The sequence below is a fragment of the Vanrija albida genome (assembly GCF_041260175.1).
Source record: "Vanrija albida strain AlHP1 chromosome Unknown contig_4, whole genome shotgun sequence".
NCBI classification, from domain to species: domain Eukaryota; kingdom Fungi; phylum Basidiomycota; class Tremellomycetes; order Trichosporonales; family Trichosporonaceae; genus Vanrija; species Vanrija albida.
The window spans coordinates 2,406,272-2,422,084 of record NW_027191423.1 but is presented as its reverse complement, the minus strand read 5'-3'; the positions used below and the strand labels follow the sequence as shown (position 1 = coordinate 2,422,084).

At 62.7% G+C, this 15,813-nt stretch overlaps 8 protein-coding genes across 8 annotated transcripts; 6 read left to right on the top strand and 2 right to left on the bottom strand.

Annotated features, from left to right (window-relative positions):
- Positions 1-176: 176 nt before the first annotated feature.
- On the top strand, positions 177-1,153 carry NSA2 (Ribosome biogenesis protein; the record flags this gene model as incomplete). The annotated part of the gene is made up of 5 exons (XM_069354168.1): positions 177-179; positions 275-336; positions 372-856; positions 893-1,054; positions 1,089-1,153. The coding sequence occupies 5 exons, from the start codon at positions 177-179 to the stop codon at positions 1,151-1,153; spliced, it is 777 nt and encodes a 258-aa protein (XP_069208810.1).
- Positions 1,154-1,223: 70 nt separating this feature from the next.
- On the bottom strand, positions 1,224-3,955 carry SGD1 (suppressor of glycerol defect; the record flags this gene model as incomplete). Its single annotated transcript, XM_069354167.1, has 7 exons — positions 1,224-1,745; positions 1,782-2,368; positions 2,403-2,789; positions 2,827-2,897; positions 2,933-3,455; positions 3,490-3,823; positions 3,953-3,955. 7 exons carry the CDS (start codon positions 3,953-3,955, stop codon positions 1,224-1,226), a joined length of 2,427 nt encoding a protein of 808 aa, XP_069208809.1.
- A 478-nt stretch (positions 3,956-4,433) lies between these two features.
- On the top strand, positions 4,434-6,208 carry Q8F55_005678 (uncharacterized protein; the record flags this gene model as incomplete). The annotated part of the gene is made up of 8 exons (XM_069354166.1): positions 4,434-4,533; positions 4,574-4,759; positions 4,797-4,940; positions 4,977-5,293; positions 5,346-5,448; positions 5,486-5,801; positions 5,838-5,987; positions 6,028-6,208. 8 exons carry the CDS (start codon positions 4,434-4,436, stop codon positions 6,206-6,208), a joined length of 1,497 nt encoding a protein of 498 aa, XP_069208808.1.
- Positions 6,209-6,435: 227 nt separating this feature from the next.
- On the top strand, positions 6,436-7,469 carry Q8F55_005677 (uncharacterized protein; the record flags this gene model as incomplete). Its single annotated transcript, XM_069354165.1, has 3 exons — positions 6,436-6,528; positions 6,565-6,660; positions 6,711-7,469. The coding sequence occupies 3 exons, from the start codon at positions 6,436-6,438 to the stop codon at positions 7,467-7,469; spliced, it is 948 nt and encodes a 315-aa protein (XP_069208807.1).
- Positions 7,470-9,976: 2,507 nt separating this feature from the next.
- On the top strand, positions 9,977-10,363 carry Q8F55_005676 (uncharacterized protein; the record flags this gene model as incomplete). Its single annotated transcript, XM_069354164.1, has 1 exon — positions 9,977-10,363. One exon carries the CDS (start codon positions 9,977-9,979, stop codon positions 10,361-10,363), a length of 387 nt encoding a protein of 128 aa, XP_069208806.1.
- Positions 10,364-10,670: 307 nt separating this feature from the next.
- Q8F55_005675 (uncharacterized protein) lies at positions 10,671-12,843 on the bottom strand (the record flags this gene model as incomplete). The annotated part of the gene is made up of 6 exons (XM_069354163.1): positions 10,671-10,722; positions 10,761-12,118; positions 12,153-12,258; positions 12,293-12,378; positions 12,414-12,543; positions 12,581-12,843. 6 exons carry the CDS (start codon positions 12,841-12,843, stop codon positions 10,671-10,673), a joined length of 1,995 nt encoding a protein of 664 aa, XP_069208805.1.
- A 422-nt stretch (positions 12,844-13,265) lies between these two features.
- Positions 13,266-13,926, top strand: Q8F55_005674 (uncharacterized protein; the record flags this gene model as incomplete). The annotated part of the gene is made up of 2 exons (XM_069354162.1): positions 13,266-13,289; positions 13,342-13,926. 2 exons carry the CDS (start codon positions 13,266-13,268, stop codon positions 13,924-13,926), a joined length of 609 nt encoding a protein of 202 aa, XP_069208804.1.
- A 277-nt stretch (positions 13,927-14,203) lies between these two features.
- Positions 14,204-15,521, top strand: PRP8_3 (pre-mRNA-splicing factor 8; the record flags this gene model as incomplete). The annotated part of the gene is made up of 3 exons (XM_069354161.1): positions 14,204-14,231; positions 14,483-14,785; positions 14,842-15,521. 3 exons carry the CDS (start codon positions 14,204-14,206, stop codon positions 15,519-15,521), a joined length of 1,011 nt encoding a protein of 336 aa, XP_069208803.1.
- Positions 15,522-15,813: the final 292 nt, after the last annotated feature.

Here is a 15,813-nt window from a genome sequence, read left to right as displayed (position 1 = left end):
TTTTGAGATTGCAGCGAGTAGTGGTTGTCGCCGCCTGCCCGCCGCTTGCCGCTGCTGCTTTTGGCCACAGGCGACTCCTCTCCTCCCCCCATCATTGCCACCATCGACGGCAGCGAGCAGCATCCATCCAGAGGATACCCCTATAGACACGCCGACCCCGAGACAGACCGCCCAGCATGGTGAGTAGACGCGATGGAAGCCCGCAGCCCGCTAACACCCCCGCAGCCTCAGGTCCGTGCTATGCCGCCTCGCGCGACCCCCACTAACGTCGCAGAACGACTACATGGACGAGCACCGTAGGCGTCACGGTCGCCGTATGGACTATGAGGAGAAGAAGTGGGTCAGCCCAACACGCACCCAGCTGACGGCAGGCGCAAGCGCGAGGCGCGTGAGGTGCACAAGCAGTCGCAGGTGACGCAGAAGATGGTGGGCCACAAGGCCAAGATGCACCACGCCAAGCGTCACGCCGAGAAGATCCAGATGAAGAAGAAGCTCAAGGCGCACGACGAGCGCAACGTCAAGCAGAAGGACGACGGCGCCGTCAAGGAGGGCGCGCTCCCGGCGTACCTGCTCGACCGCGAGGGCCAGAAGGATGCCAAGGCGCTGTCCACCGCCATCAAGGACAGGAGGAAGGACAAGGCGGCAAAGTACTCTGTGCCCCTGCCCAAGGTCCGCGGAATCGCAGAGGAGGAGATGTTCAAGGTGCTCAAGACGGGCAAGCACAAGAACAAGAGCTGGAAGCGCATGGTCAACAAGGCGACGTTCGTCGGCGAGGGCTTCACCCGCAAGCCTGTAAAGCTCGAGCGCTTCGTCCGTCCCATGGCGCTGCGTATGACCAAGGCGAACGTGACGCATCGTGAGTGTGCTGATCCGGCCCCGCTAACCTCCCCAGCCGAGCTCAAGACCACGTTCCAGCTCCCCATCCTCGGCGTCAAGAAGAACCCCCAGTCGCCACTATACACTTCGCTCGGCGTCCTCACAAAGGGTACCATTGTCGAGGTCAACGTCTCCGAGCTCGGTATGGTGACTACCGGCGGCAAGGTCGTCTGGTCGAGTGAGTGCGCTGCACCAACCCCGCTGACCCCCAGAATACGCCCAGATCACAAACAACCCAGAAAACGACGGCTGCATCAACTCGGTCCTTCTTGTTTAGACTCATTTCACGGCGAGCCCCTGTCACATTGTACTAGCACCAATACCCATGCATGAGGCATTACAGAGTATTAGATGGCGCGGGCGAGCACGCCGATGGCTGCGGCCGAGCCCAGCTTGATGACTTCGGCCTCGCGCTCGCCCGTCCCCGCGCCGGGCGTCTTCTGCACGCTCTGCATCACCCACGCCAGGCCGCCGGCCAGCTCGGGGTTGCTGAGCGTGCGGTCAAACACCTCCTCGATCGCCTCGATGTCCGTGTTCTTCGGGTTGAACGCCTTGGGCAGCGTGAGCAGCGGCGACGGCGTCTGCGTCGCGACCAGCACACCCCGCAGCAGCGTGTTCAGGAACCTCCGCGTGCCCTTGGACAGGTCGGTAAAGTCGACCGCCTTGAGGATGGTCAGGTCGACGCTGCCTCGGCCGACGAGGAACGCGAGCGTCTTGGCGACGTTGGCCGCCCGGTGGTCCGTCACGCCGCCGTCGTGCAGCTCGCGCAGCAGGTCCCACAGCGCGTACTGCAGCGTAAACCGGTGGTCGTAGCTGTTGGCGCAGAGGTTGTTGAGGACCAGCGTGTAGTACGGGTTGTACGCCTTCTCCTGTTCTTGTCAGTCTAGCCCCACGACCCCACGCACCATGCCACAGCAGTGCAGCGTCACGCGCACAAACTCGCGCTGCTGAACTTCGGTGAGGCGGAACGCGTTGAGCCGGTCGCACGCGTGCACATAGTCCTCGCTCGTCAGCAGGACGACAAACACTGACCGCCGCACGTCAGTGTTCATGCCCTGCTTGCGCGCGAGCTCCAGCAGCACCTCCTCGTCCTCCCTCTCCTGGGCCTTCTTCTTCTCCTTGGGCTTGCCAGCAGCAGCAAGCTCGGCCGCCTTCTCGACGAGTGGGTTGCCCGACCAGCCGGCACCGACAATCCACCATCGGCCGCGGGCATCGGCATTGAGCAGGTCCTGCAGGCCGACCCGCAGCGGCTCGGGAGCAAGCAGCCGCCGCTTCTTGCCCAGGCCGGAAAGGAACTTGCGCATCCTCGCGACGTCGTCCCGCTCCGCACCAAGCCCCTTGGTCTTGCCGTTTCGCACGTTGACCATGGTCTCGACGAGGAACTTGGCACGGGTCGACATGTCCTTCTCCTTTCCGCGCGTGCGCTCCTGAACCAGCCCGACGATGTCCTTCAAACTCGCCGGGTCGTCAGATCGGAGTTGCGAGCCGCAGCCTGGATGTTAGCCAAACCCCAACACCCCACCCACACTTGAGAATCTTGAGCAGTCCCTCGACGCTGCGCTCGGCCATAACGTCGTCAATGTAGCCACGGATGAGGTCGTAAATGAGGCCGGCGCCAATGACGCCCGAGTTGTATAGCTCAGCGATGAGCGTGAGGAGGTTGAACGCCTCCTTGGCGGCGTCGGTCTCGGCGTCGTCCTGCTCCGCGGCGGTGCTAGTCGCCGCAGCGTTGCTCTCCGCCAAAGCGTGGAACTTTTTGACCAGCGTCTGCACAAAGTGCGCACCGAATTCGATGCCCACGACGCGGTGCAGCGCACCAACAAGCGTCGCGTAGAGCACGACAAACGAGTCGAGCAGGTTGGCCTTGGCGCCGATCATCTGGATCACAAGCGTGGTGATGGTGGACGTGACCTCTGGGCTGTCAGCGTGTTCCGCAGGCGCCGAACCCACCGTTCCTGCTGTAGTCTGAGAAGAGCTTCTCGATCTCCGCGAGGATCGACTCGATGTTGGCTTCGCTCAACCTGAACGTTAGCGTCGCCAGCCAAACGCGGCTCACTTGTTGAGAAGACCTTGGGCCTTGCGCTCCAGCTTGATGCGTTCCAGTGCCTTGGCGCTGTCGCCGGCCGACTTCTCCGCCAGAGCGGCAGCGCGCAGGTGCGGAGGGATGTAGCGTCCGGCTGGGGCCTCGGGGAGTGGCTCAGGTGCTGGGGCGTCGGCGACTGCCGCAGCCTCGGTATCCTGCTCCTCGCTTTGGCCGTCGTCTTCGTCGCTATTACCGTCTTCGTCGCTATTACCATCCTCGTCGCCATCGTCGTCCTCGTCGCCCTCGTCGTCCTCGTCGTCCTCGTCGTCCTCGTCGTCCTCCCCCTCATCGCCCTCCTCTTCGCTGCCGTCCTCATCAAGATCCGCACCGTCGTCGCTACCGTCCTCGTCAAGATCGATGTCGTCGTCGCTGCCGATATCAAACTCGAGGCCGCCGCCGAGGCTACCGTCGAGGTCGCTGTCGTCGTCGTCGCTGACATCGCCCCGAGCCAGTCCCCTGCCACCGGGGCCAAGTTTATCCGCAAAGCCCAAGAGGTCTACACGTCAGCCATTGCCGTTCCCCTCACTCACCATCAAGACCATCACTAAGGTCATCCTCCCCCTTCTTTTCGTTCGCGAGCATGTACTCTAGCCAGGCAATCTCCCCGTCCTCGGCATCCCCCCTGTCTTCGTCGGGCAGCACAATCTCCTTCTTCTTCTTCCCCTTGTCCTTGCGACTTGGCTCGGGGGCGTCCTCCTCGTCCTCATCCTGGAAAGCCGACTTGGACTTGGCCTTCTTGCGTGTTGGCTCGGGCTCGGGCTCGGCGTCGGGTGAGATCCGTCGCTTGCCCTTTGCCTTGGCGGATGGTGGTGGGGCAGGCTCGTCGTCGTCGTCAGACTCGGCCTGGTGTCGGCTCGACTGCGGCTGAGGGCGAGACTGTTGCTGCCTTGGCCCCCCTCGTCGGGCATCTTTCCTCGCTTCCTTCCTCGCGCGCACGCCAGTCTGGCGATGAGATGTGCCTTCCGTCAGCTCGATCCGCTCCCAGCGACCCACCATATGTAGCGTTGACCTCGTCGATAAGAGTTGAGGGGAGTCGGGGACCTCCATACCTAGATCCACCGCCCCGTCCTCGTCCTCTTCCTCCTCTGAATGACATGGTGTGTTGTGGTGGTTGCAGAAGTGGTGTCGTCAATGTTCAACCTTGGCCACCCGCGTCCAACTTTTGTCGATCGTGTTGTTGGGTAGTCACGTGATCCACACCACCTCCACCTCGCCAGTGCGCGCGATGACCGCTGGCTGGCTGCTTGGCTGGGCGCGGCGGGACGCAGCGCGACGACACACGCGCCCAGTTTCAGGCCACATCGTCCATCTCGCATCAGTATCCTACAAACCTCGTGTCACTCGTATCTACTTTTACCCCACGTCCGACACCCACGACGAGGGCCGAACGCGACGCAGCGGTGACCCCTTCGTTCAGGGCAGAATGGAGTCACCTCAGCAGTCTTTCATTCCCATCGCCGTCAAGAGGGCATCAATGAGCTCACCACTCGGACCACTGCCCTCGACTTCGCCATCGACGTCGCGTAGCCATAGGAGACGAACCAGCGCCCTCAGTGGAACCAGTGGCGACGAAAGTGGGTACGCGTGCGCAGCATCACCGTCTAACATTCACAGGCTACTACCGGCCAGCATCTGTCCGAAGCGCGCATACAAGGCTAGCTGCCTCCGTCTCGGGCACAGATACTCTCGGGTCGCCCGTGACAACGCACCTGTCGCTCGACGGGTCGTCGACACCAAACGGCGAGTATGATGCCGAGGTGGAGGACAGTGAGGGCGTCTACGTGACAGACGTTGACCGGGGTGAGTGCCTGCGACCGCGCTGCCGGCTAACGCCCAGTCCGTGCTCCCACCAAGTCGTCACTGAGCAAGCGGCGTGAGAAGACGGTACTGCCTCAGTCCTCCGCAGGCCTCACCCGACGCGCCGGGACGCCAGCACAGGATGGCGCGCAGCGTTCTGCCGACGAAAGACTGGGCCTGAGCCGTAGGTGACGGAGTTGACGCTGAGCTCACCCACCAGGCATCCCTCGTGCGGCGGTAACACACGCCGCGTCTCTCTACCCAAGTGCGCCACGCGTAGGACCCAGCCCAGCACCCTCCGAGGCCGATCCTGGAGAGACTTTACACACCCCGAGCTCGAGTCCGTTGACAGGCAAGGGCCCAGCCTTTATTGGCCTCAGTCCGCATACGCCCGGCTCCGCATCTCGTCCCGCGCCTGGCTCCGCTGGCAAGAGCTCGCGCATGATTGACGCGCTTCAAACGGAGCTAGAATCGACCAAGGCGCAGCTGGAGCGGGCCAAAGTGGAGGTCCGCAACTGCAGGAGAGAGATTGGCACGGTGGGTGGTGGCATCGACGTTGAGACGAGCCGCGTAGCTGACGGTTGTTTAGCTCACACGGCGGAGTGAGGATCTGCGCGAAACGCGAGACCGCATGCGAGGCGAAGCCGAGTCGCTCAACAATGTCATCAGTCGCAAGGAGCGCATGATCGCAGGTGGGTCTGCATCCCGTGGATCCCTCTGACCCGCCAGATGTGCTCAGTCGCGCTCGTACTGCCGAGGCCGCCGTCGCGCAGCACACCAGCGAACGCAAAGACCTCGAGACGAGGACGAAAAAGGCTGTCGCAGACGCCGCCGCCGAGGTCGTGGACGCCGTGGCATCCCGGGACAAGGCCGAATCGGAGAGCGACTCGCTCAGAGACTCGGTCAGATCTCTCCGCAAGGAGTGGGGCAGACAGGTCACGGGGTACCGCGACGAGCTGTCTCAGCTGCGAGCAGACCAACGCGCTGAGCGTGAGAGTGTTGCTGGGAAGAGCCAGGCGGTGCTGGACCTGGTAGAGAAGCAAGCGTAAGTGTCCCACCCGACACTATGCTGACACGCCAGCGAGGAGCACAAGAATCTGGTCACCCTTGTCGAAGAGGTCAATGCCAAGCACCTCCAGGCGACGCAGACCTTTGAGATTGAAGTCAAGAGTCTGCGAGGAGAGTTGTCGAAAAGTGTAAAGGAAGCAGAAAGTGCGCGGTACATTGCTCGGTGAGTGTCGCGACGCGTCAAGAGCACGGCTAACCGGCAGTACCCTTGCGGCCGAGCTTGCCCGGCTTAGACGGCTGGCGCGCCAGCCGCCCCGCCCCGACCTCGAAGCGATTATCGCGGCCGAAGTCAACGCTGTTGTTAGCGGGAGAGACCTCCTCGAGAGCGACCCGGATCACCCTAGCATTATCACCCCTGCCCCTACCCCGCCCAAGGAGGCATAGGCCTATCCCAACACGTACGCCATATGAACATAGACAAGCACAACACTACACCATGTCACCTGTATGCATTCTTGACTGTGCGGGGTTGGTCGATGTGCCAAGCAAGTTGGAGGCACCACCGTGGGAGACTTGCACAGGGCTTCACACATTACTCCGAGTCGGCTTGTCGGCCTCCACTTGTCCCAAAAGACAAAGACAACTATTGCACCACAGACACGATCAGCAGCATGTCGGGCGACGCAGAGAGCTCGGCGCAGGCCCTGGAGCGGTTTATCACGGCGCAGCTCGAGGGCCTGAGCCTGGTTGTGCCTTCTGACGATGTAAGTGGTTTGGGCGGGGCTGTGCTGACACGCAAGGTGGAGATGATGGCACGGTTCGTCGAGGAGGACGGGATGGAGCGCGAGGAGAAGGTCGAGGGTGTGCGTGGCATGCTCGAGGGGGTTGTCGAGGGCGTGAGTGGGCGGGCGTGGTGGCAGCATCCGATCGTTATCTGACGCCCCAGGGCGAGCTCCCAGCCACGGGTGTGGACGAGGCGCTCGACCACATTGTCGACGAGTTTGAGCGCCTCAAAGCCGAGGACGAAGCGGCCGCCGAGGCTGCGCGCGAGCGCACGCCCACCCCGCCGCCAGACACGGCGGCAGTGCTCGCCTCGCTGACCGAGGAAGAGCTCAAGGCGGCGCGCAAGGCGGCCCTGCTCAGGCAGTACGGGTACGTCGAGGGCGGGCCGGAGGACGACCCGCTCTCGCGTGGGGGCGCGCCGCCGCGCGGCTCGGCGGCCCAGGAGTCGGAGGAGAAGAAGAAGGCCGAGGAGCGGCGCCGGCTCGTCGAGGAGGCGCTGCGCCTCGACGGGAGGAAGAAGAAGCACCGCAAGCAGGAGAGTGGGTGCGCCCGTCGGTTCAAGCTCACACCAGTCACCGACCCGCTCCAGTGGGAGAACCTCAACAAGGACAAGGTCAACATTGCCAACCAGCTGCAGCGCGAGGCGGCGAAGAAGGGCGCGCAGGACAAGAAGGAGCGCGACCGGCTCGCGTTGGAGAAGCAGCGGTGCGTGTGGGGCCGGGGATGGGCTGACGCGCAGCGCCGACCAGGCAAAGGCAAAGGCCGACAAGCAGAAGAAGGCGCAGAAGCAGGAGCGGCGGGCGTAGCGCGCGACGCTGCAGCCAGCGCGCCGTGGGCGACACTACCATATGCATTGTTGGGCAGCGAGGGGAGACGGGGCGGCGCTGCAGCGGCGCTGGGAAGGCCAGGGCGGGGACGCTGACTGCGCTCTGGAGCACGCACCTCGGCTTGACATTACAGAAATCGCAGAGGCGCCGTCGGACCCATGGCCCAGGCTGCAGCTCACCACCAACAGCGCCACTCGCAGCCAGCTCACCACAGCGCCACTCGCACACACCTCGCTACACGCACACGCACACGCCCTGCCGTGCCCCTCCCGTGTGTGTGATATGCAGATATCGACGACGAGCTCCTGCAGAAGTAATGAAGCAATGCCGGCACGTGCCCTCCCCGACTGGCGATCCCGACCGACTTGCCTGTCGACCAAGCGAGCACCGCTGCCCCCCGACACCCGGTCGCTGGGAATGGAACAACGGCTCCCAGCGACGCTCGCGGCCGTTGCCATGTGACGAGTCTGTGACGGCATGTGGGCGGGCCTCTGCTGTGTTGTTGCCAGGCACTTGAGTGCTGGGGGACAATTGAGCAAGCAGGCGGCGGTGACGCAGACGCAGATGCAGATGCTTGGCGCCCGCCTCTGGTCGAGCTGGCGACGGCCGCGTTTCAGCTGGGCTCGGTGCGGCGGAGGGGCCGCTCAGACGACGGAGGACGGACGGCGTTGTCGCGGCCCCCCCAAACGCCGCCACGGCTCGCACCGTACACCGCGCCCCGCCGGCCCCTGTCCCGCTCCAAGCACATGTCCAAGCCAATCAAGGCCTGCATCATACTCCGGACGGAGCGGGGAGCGGTTTGCTCAAGTCGATGCCGACGTGGGCTATCTGAAACGACGAAACGACGGCGACGGCTGAGCCGCAGCATTCAAACTCTGTTTCCGGCGTCGTCAGCGCTTCGGTGCCTTTGCCGCCGCTCTCAATGTTTTCTGGCATCGAGGCACCGAGCACAACATGTCGTGGGCGGGAGAACGTTCGGTGGGTGCGGGTGTGGGTGTGGGTGCAGCGCACAGCGCGAGGCCACTCGTCGCTCAGCGTGCGCGTCTGGGCCTTGGAGCCCGATGGCTGTCGCCCATCGCGGCATGCAGAGCTTGCTTGCTCCGACCACCACCCTCCCGCCTGACGGAACGCCCGAGCCTGATCGCCAGCTGGCTGTTAGCCGCCGCGTCTAGAAGTCGAGGTAGACGCCGCCGCCAGCCCAGCTCGGAGGCGGCGCGGGAACCGAGGCGAGCTAGGCGTCAGGACGCCGGGCGCCACGCCGCGCCCGCCCGCGCCGCTACAAGCAAGCGCTGGCTGGCACATCCGCCCATGCATGCATACATACCGTTGCGTTGCGCGGCTGACGGAGGTATGCATGGTTTCCGCCGTCGTCGTCGTCGTCTGCGTCGTCGTCATCCCCGTCCGTCGTCGTGCACCCAGTTCCTGCAGGCCTCCGCGCTGTCTCACCATGCCCCCAGGCATGGCCAAACAACATCAGCGACGCCGACAGCGACGCGGCGACTACCAGCGCAGCGGTGACTGCCACGGCGAATGCAGCTGTCATTACCCTCCCGCATTCCGGCATGTGTACATGGCCAGCTGCAGCTGCGGATGCAGCCGCAGCACGCCCCACAGGCCCATCCACAACGGGTACTGCGGATGGGCGTGCAGCGTGATGCTTGCGGATGGTTGCGGATGGCGCTTGGGAGGAGCCCGGGAACACGAGCCCAGGCGCCCAGGAGCCGCCGTCGCCAGCCCTTGCTGTTTCATCCCAAAGTGGCATAGGCACTTGACTTTGCTTGGTGCATGCCCTCGGCTCTCATGCTCTCACTCTGTCGCTCACCCCTCCCTGACAAGGTTGCAGCTAATTTACTCGGGTTCGGCGCGCGCTTGCCCTTCCCCGCACACCACTGAGCCAGCCCATTCCACCAGCCGCCTCGACAGCCCGGCGAGCAAGCAGGCCAGAGACCAGGCCCGACGCCAGCCCAGCCGGCTCTCTAGACGTCCCTGGCTCTGCCGGCATGGTGCCTGCCCAACTCGCTCACTTGCCCAACACAGGCCACAGTGGCATATCCACACTGCACTGCACCGCCAGGAATAGTCGGCTGCCAGACACCATGGCATGCTGGCATCTAGCTTTGCATGCTGGCATCCCAACCCACTTGTGCGCAACCAACATATACCGCTCCTAGTTCTGCGGAAGGAACGAACGACCGACCGTCTCGGCAGCCCAACACTCCATCATCACGACCAGGTCCGCAGCGTCCTCGTCCTCTCGGCAGGCCTGGGAGATAACTGCCCTTCATTCCCCACTCGCCATTCCCATATAGTGTCGGCCAGCGTGAGAGGACCCCCGCTCCCCCCCAGCCCCCTCCTCCTCGCATATCCACTCCGTCACCTACCGCGTCACCTGCAACACCAACGCCGGTCTCCTATCGTCGTCTACGACTGTCAACACCTTTACGCACGCCGCAAACACCGGCCACCAGCAGCTGCCGACTACCACCCGACGCGGCCCCGCACCCCACCCCACCCCAACCACCCCGCTAGGTCCTAGTGACCCACCGTCACGGTGCGACTCCTCACCAGCTACCCCCACCCCCTCCCCAAGTCCACCCCCGCCATGCTCCGCACACCACCCGCCCCCATGCCCCTCGACCTCCCCACGTCCCACTTTGACGAGAAGAAGGACACGATCGTCATCGCCCCACCACGGTACGAGTCCGAGGCCCGCGTCTTCTGGGACATCGAGCACAGCGCCGTCGACGACGGCGACGAGTGGGACAACCGCACATGGCGCCGCGCAGACGTCTTCGACTGCCTCCTCTACGCCTTCATCGCCATCAACACGCTCCTCTGGCCGGCCGTCATCTGGGCCTACTCGGGCGACTGGAACATGCCCCCCGACTCGGTCTGGCACCTGGGCGAGAGCCCCGGTGTCGTCGACGACGTGCTCGGCATCGCAAGAATCTGCACCGGAGGCGTCTGTCGCTGGACAGCTGTCCAATGACCCCACGCCGCTCTTGTTTCTCGGCTTTGTGCATCCTGTTCGGCGAAACAGGCTCGACCGCGTGCGACGCGACGTGTACTTTCTTACCCCCACACCCAGTGTATAACATGTAGACCGCTTACAAAGGCATTGTAGAGAGAGACAACTATGAATTGTCACACGGCACGGAATCGTGCTAAAATCGAGGGCCGCTGCTCCGCGGAGAAACTAATTACGGCCTAGCGCCTGTAGTGGGTGGTGGGTGGACCTAGTTCCCCATGGCGCGCGTTTGCATGCTATTCGTGGCATGAGGGGACGGCACGATGCTTCACAGCGCACGTTCAACGTACCGCTGCCATGCCTCGTTCGCCTTGGCTGTCCTACGACGCGTCAGTGACAGGCCTGTCATAGCACTCACCTCCACTCGCACCCGTCCTCAAACTCGCACCACCCGCAGCGGCTGGCCTCGTTGGGTGCCACGCCGCGAGGTGCGCGAGTCCCCTTCCAGTACTCGAGCACGCTGTCGAGGTGCGTTGCGAGCAGCCGCCGGTTGTGTCCAAACCGAGTACGACCGATGATCGACCCCGACGTCGATCCGCTTGACGCCTCCGGTTCGGTGCTGGGCTTGAGGTGAGAGCCCGCGCGCGAGTCGCGCTGGGAAGCGCGCACTGGCACCTCGGCGCTAGTATGTGCTTCCGGAGACTGAGTGGCACCCAGACTAAGCTCGATGGCCCACGCTAGCTCGTCCGCCTCTCGTTCAGCATCGCTCCCACCGGAAGCACTTTGGTCGTAGTCTGGAGAGCGGCTCCTTCTAACTTGTCGCGGGGGAGTCTGTGGAATGGTGACTTTCGGAAGTGCGTTTTCGGGTGGTGCTCTGTCGTCAACAGGGGTTGCAGGGAGCGACTGTGTTGTGGAATGAGTGTCAAGCAACGTGCGTTCGGCAGTGCACTCTGCTGCATTGAAGTCGGATGATAGGGTTGGCACCTCAGGTTGGACGACGGCGGTGGACGATGACGGCGTGTTCGTGGGGGCGCCAGAGACCTGCAAACTGAGGGCAATGGCGAGCTGGAGGTCTGCGTCTTCCTCCTCGGCCAACGAAGTGAGGACACTGGCCTTGGCCTCGCCAGAGCCGGCACCGACGTCCCGTGCCTCCTGGCCTCTCGTGCGCCGCTTCTTCCGCTTCGAACCATCCTTGGACTTGACAGGGCCAGCACGACGGTAGACGAGCTCCATGGTGTCGTCCGTCACGCCATCGCCCTGCTGTGGGTCGGACCCAAGGCCAAGGAGCTCGACATATCGCGTCCATACAGCGATCATGCCGGCGAGGTTCACAGCGGTGCCAATGTCGAATCGCAGCCCGTTGGAGAAGATCACGGGTCGGATTTGCTGCAAGAAGACGTCTGTGAATGGTGTGTCGATGTCGATGCCGAGGTGAGCGAGTACAACCTCGAACCCAGACGGGTTGTCGGTTGGCAGGGGCGACCCTAAGCCAGATCCCACCTGCCCGTCTGGGATAGGAGGCTTTGGTCGGAGGAGCGAGTCAACCAGCTCCTTATATAGCATGACCTGGAGTCTGCCTGCGAGTGTGTCCGACTCGCGCGGGAGCGTGCCACTCGCGCGCGTCTTCGAGTCGCTGACCTGAACACGGTGAGTTCGAGCGCGTGCGCGTGGTGCCGCGATGTTGAAGAAGGCGTCTAACGACACTTGACGCGACGCGTCTCTCGTCGTACGGCGCTTTGGAGACGAATCGTCGACTGCCACGCGGGTCATCTCGTCCTAGGATGTCAGCTCGGCCTCCACAACGACGCACGATGATGCCCATGATGGGTACTCCTCTCACAATGCCCACAACCGGCATCTCTCGACACTTGCCCAGCGAGATGAGCGTCTCGAGCGAGACGACCATGTTGAGCAGCCTGGAGTCAGCACAACCCGCTCCCCTGGCCTCACCTCAACCCCCATGCATCCTCACGCGACTCGCAAGCAATCGTCACCTCGGCTGGGTGGATCTCACGCTCGAGCCGCTTGTGGATTTTCTGCCGTCAGCCTACATGTGCCATGGCAGCCTTACCTCTCCACGTTTGAGAATTCTCTCTTTCCCCTCCACCTTGACCTGGTCAACCTTGATCTCGGTCCCTTTTGACGTGGTGATCTTCGCGGGCCGCGCCGCCGGCGGCAGGAAGGGCAGGGTGCGGAGGCGGCTGAGGATCAGTATTGTGATGCGGGCTTCACACCCACTAGTCGTATTGCACCTCGCACCACACGGTGCCGACGAGGTCAGAAACCGAGAGGAACCCGCGCTTCCGGAACTCTTCCATTGGCGAGAGGCCGATAGCATCTTCAATGTCTTGTATCCCGCCGGACAGGGACGCCTGGCGGGACTCGCCACCGTTCTCGACCGTGCGGAGCGTCTCCTCAAGGTCCGAGTCGTAGGCTAGCTCGGAGCCATAGTCGCCATCGCTGTCGACTGCTGCGACCACGTCGCCTGGATTGGGGTCCATGGCGGCAGGTGCATTGTCCATGCGATAGAGTTTGTTGTGGGTGTCGAGAGTGAGCGTGGTGGATGGCCTGGTCAAAACAAGGATCGACCTCCACCAGCAGATGAGTCAACTTGAGTTACGTAACGAGCATCGCGTCAGTGTGGCAGGTCGGTGTGTCTGGCGGGTGGTGTCAGTGCGCTCTCTGTCAATCTGCCTCGCCTTCCTCGTCTTCCCCGTCTTCCTCGTCTTCCCCGTCTTCCTCTTTTCCTTGTCTTCCTCGTCTTCCTCGTCTTCCTCCTCCTATTCAACCTCTTTTGTATCTTCTTCTTCCTCAACTTCTTACTATCACCCACCTTTCATCCATCTGAGGCCGCTTTCGTTTCCTCGTCTGCGCCCGTGCCGACTGACCTCCGACACACACGCTTCACAAGTCCCTCGCAAACATGAAGCTCGATCTTACTCTAAAGGTCAGCGGAATCACATTCTCGGCTGCGAGTCAAGCTGACGGGTGCATCACAGGGCCAGGTGGAAATCCACAGCCATCTCATCAAGTTCGATGTCACTCTCAAGGTACCAGGTTTCCTTCCTTGGGCACTACACAAGCTAATGCGCGACTCACAGGGCCAGGTTCTACCTGACACCAAGGAGAAGTACTTCCCACCGAGTACGTCCTGTGACAAGGGCGATGACGCCGGGGAGGAGGCTACCGACGAGGGGAAGGAAGCCGAAGGGGCCGGTCACGACAACATCACGGTCGAAGACATTACCGCTGTGGTCCAGAAGGTCCTCGGGAAGCGCACGGCCAGGGACCTCACACCGACCCCGCCGCCAAGGAGGACGAGGAGGTGGACATCGCCGAACCCCACCCCATCACCCGCTGCACACATCGTCGACGAAACTGTGGACAAAGACGACGTTCACCCAGTCCCATTCCGCCGCAGGTTCGGGAATGGGTCGGACGATGTCGCGCTGGATCGTGATGACCAGGAGCATGAGGTCAACAACGACTCTAATGACTCCTCTGACGAAGAGGCCATGTTCGAGAGGGCCGCCGCCCTTCTCCCGATTTACGAGGCCCTCCTCGAAGAGTCCGATGACGAATAGTCTGAGAGCGACTCTGACGGCCGCAACTTGGACAACAACCAAGTGGCCGGGGTCAGCCCACCGATGTGACGATCCAGCACCCTCCCCTGCAGGCTGTACTGCCATCCCACCAACACCTTGCCGGCGACAGCATCAACGTGAGCTACCTCTGCGCATCACGGAACCTGGAGTGTTCTGCGCTCACCTCACCGCTCTAGTTCCAGTGCCAACTATGCCCCAACCAATGAGCACTTTTCCATACATTCATTAACCCGAGGGTTACATTCCATACAGTTTCATGCAACTCGTTCGCCTGAGCCACTGTTGTAGGTTCAGGTGCCGGTTGTTAAATGGGCCAAGAATGGCGAATCTGCCACACGCTCTCCCAATGTGCCTCGCCTTCCCCGTCTTCCTCATCTCCCTCCTCGCCTCCAGCCCCCTCATCATCATCTTACACCTCGTCTTCTCCTTTAACCCAACTTCCATCTATCTGGTACCGCTTTCGTTTTCACGCCCATCCCCATCGGTCGCTCACCTCACGCCTCGCTCCAGATACCCAAAGCGGGTCCTGTCCCAGTCCCTGCCAAGTACATCGGCATTTGGTTGGCGGATGGCCCGCGCACCCATCCTGGCCTGGCCAACAACCACGAGAAGGAAGTCATTGACTACCTTCACGAGGTTTGCGGCATCTTCGGCCTGCGCGGCGGCGTCAACTACGCTTTGACCTCCGGGCCCCTCACGGCCTCCCACAAGCCGTTGCCGGCGACCAAGGACGCCCAGCAACGAGGTGAACTGGAGCGGCGTCTGAAGAAGCGGGAGATCCAAGAGCGCATGGACATCGGGTTCCTTCGCCTGCCGCCCGGCGACGAGGGGTATAAAGGTGCAAGCTACGCTGCAAACTTCCTCGCCTGAAGTTGCGGGGGCGGTCTGGCTCAGACACCACCGAGTCTGCCGGGTCTTCAAGCGACCGCCCCCGCAAGCAACATCGCCTGAAGACCAAGGCCTCAACTGCTTCCCAGCAGCACTTGCTCGCCGATGCTGAAGGCCCGGAGAGCAGCGATCTCTACGAGGACGTCGACAACAACAAGCAGAACTCTACCGGGAAGCGTCGTCTGCGCCGCGTGTCGCAGCGGGTTACTGCTGAGGAGGCCGATGCAATCGCCGACATCATGCTGGACAGCGACGGTTCGGTAACGGTGTCGAGCGGCTCCCAGGGCTGCAACCGGCTACTTATGGCCATGAGGAAGCTCGGACTCATTTACGACTTCGCCAAGTACGGTTCGGGCCCCGCCAACGATTCGAAGCGAATCCCCCACGAGTACATGTACAACTCGCGGGCTGTGCGACAGGACCTGCTGGGTGGATTCGTGGATGGCGATGGTCACTACGGCCACGCCACAAACTGCTTCGAACTCGTCCAGGCGCCGGGGTGGCACTTGGGTCTCATCCACGACCCGCTGTTCATCATCCGCTCACTCGGATATCCGGTCCACATCTCGTTCACGGACCCGAATGGCCGGGCAACTCTCGACGGACTGCCGGACCTTCGAGCGCGCGCTGGCTCGTGCATCGTCTTCTCGCCAAACGACGGCGAGTTTGACTGTCTGCTCCGGTGAAAGCCGCCCCGGGGTCGCGAGACCATCCGGCGTACCACCCTCGGGCTGCACGCAGTCACACCCATGGGCTTGAGAAAGGTCCATGGGTTCAACGTCGACGGCGACCATATGCTCTTGCGGAGCGACTTCGTTGTTGTCCGGGACTCGACGCCGCCGACACCCCGCACAGCCGATGATGTCAAGCTCAAGAAGAGTAGCCGAGGGAGCACCAAGGTGGCGTAGTATGAACTTCAAAGCAGGCGGCATCACTCATTGCTATACGAACTTTCACCTTCACGTATGTACATGTTAC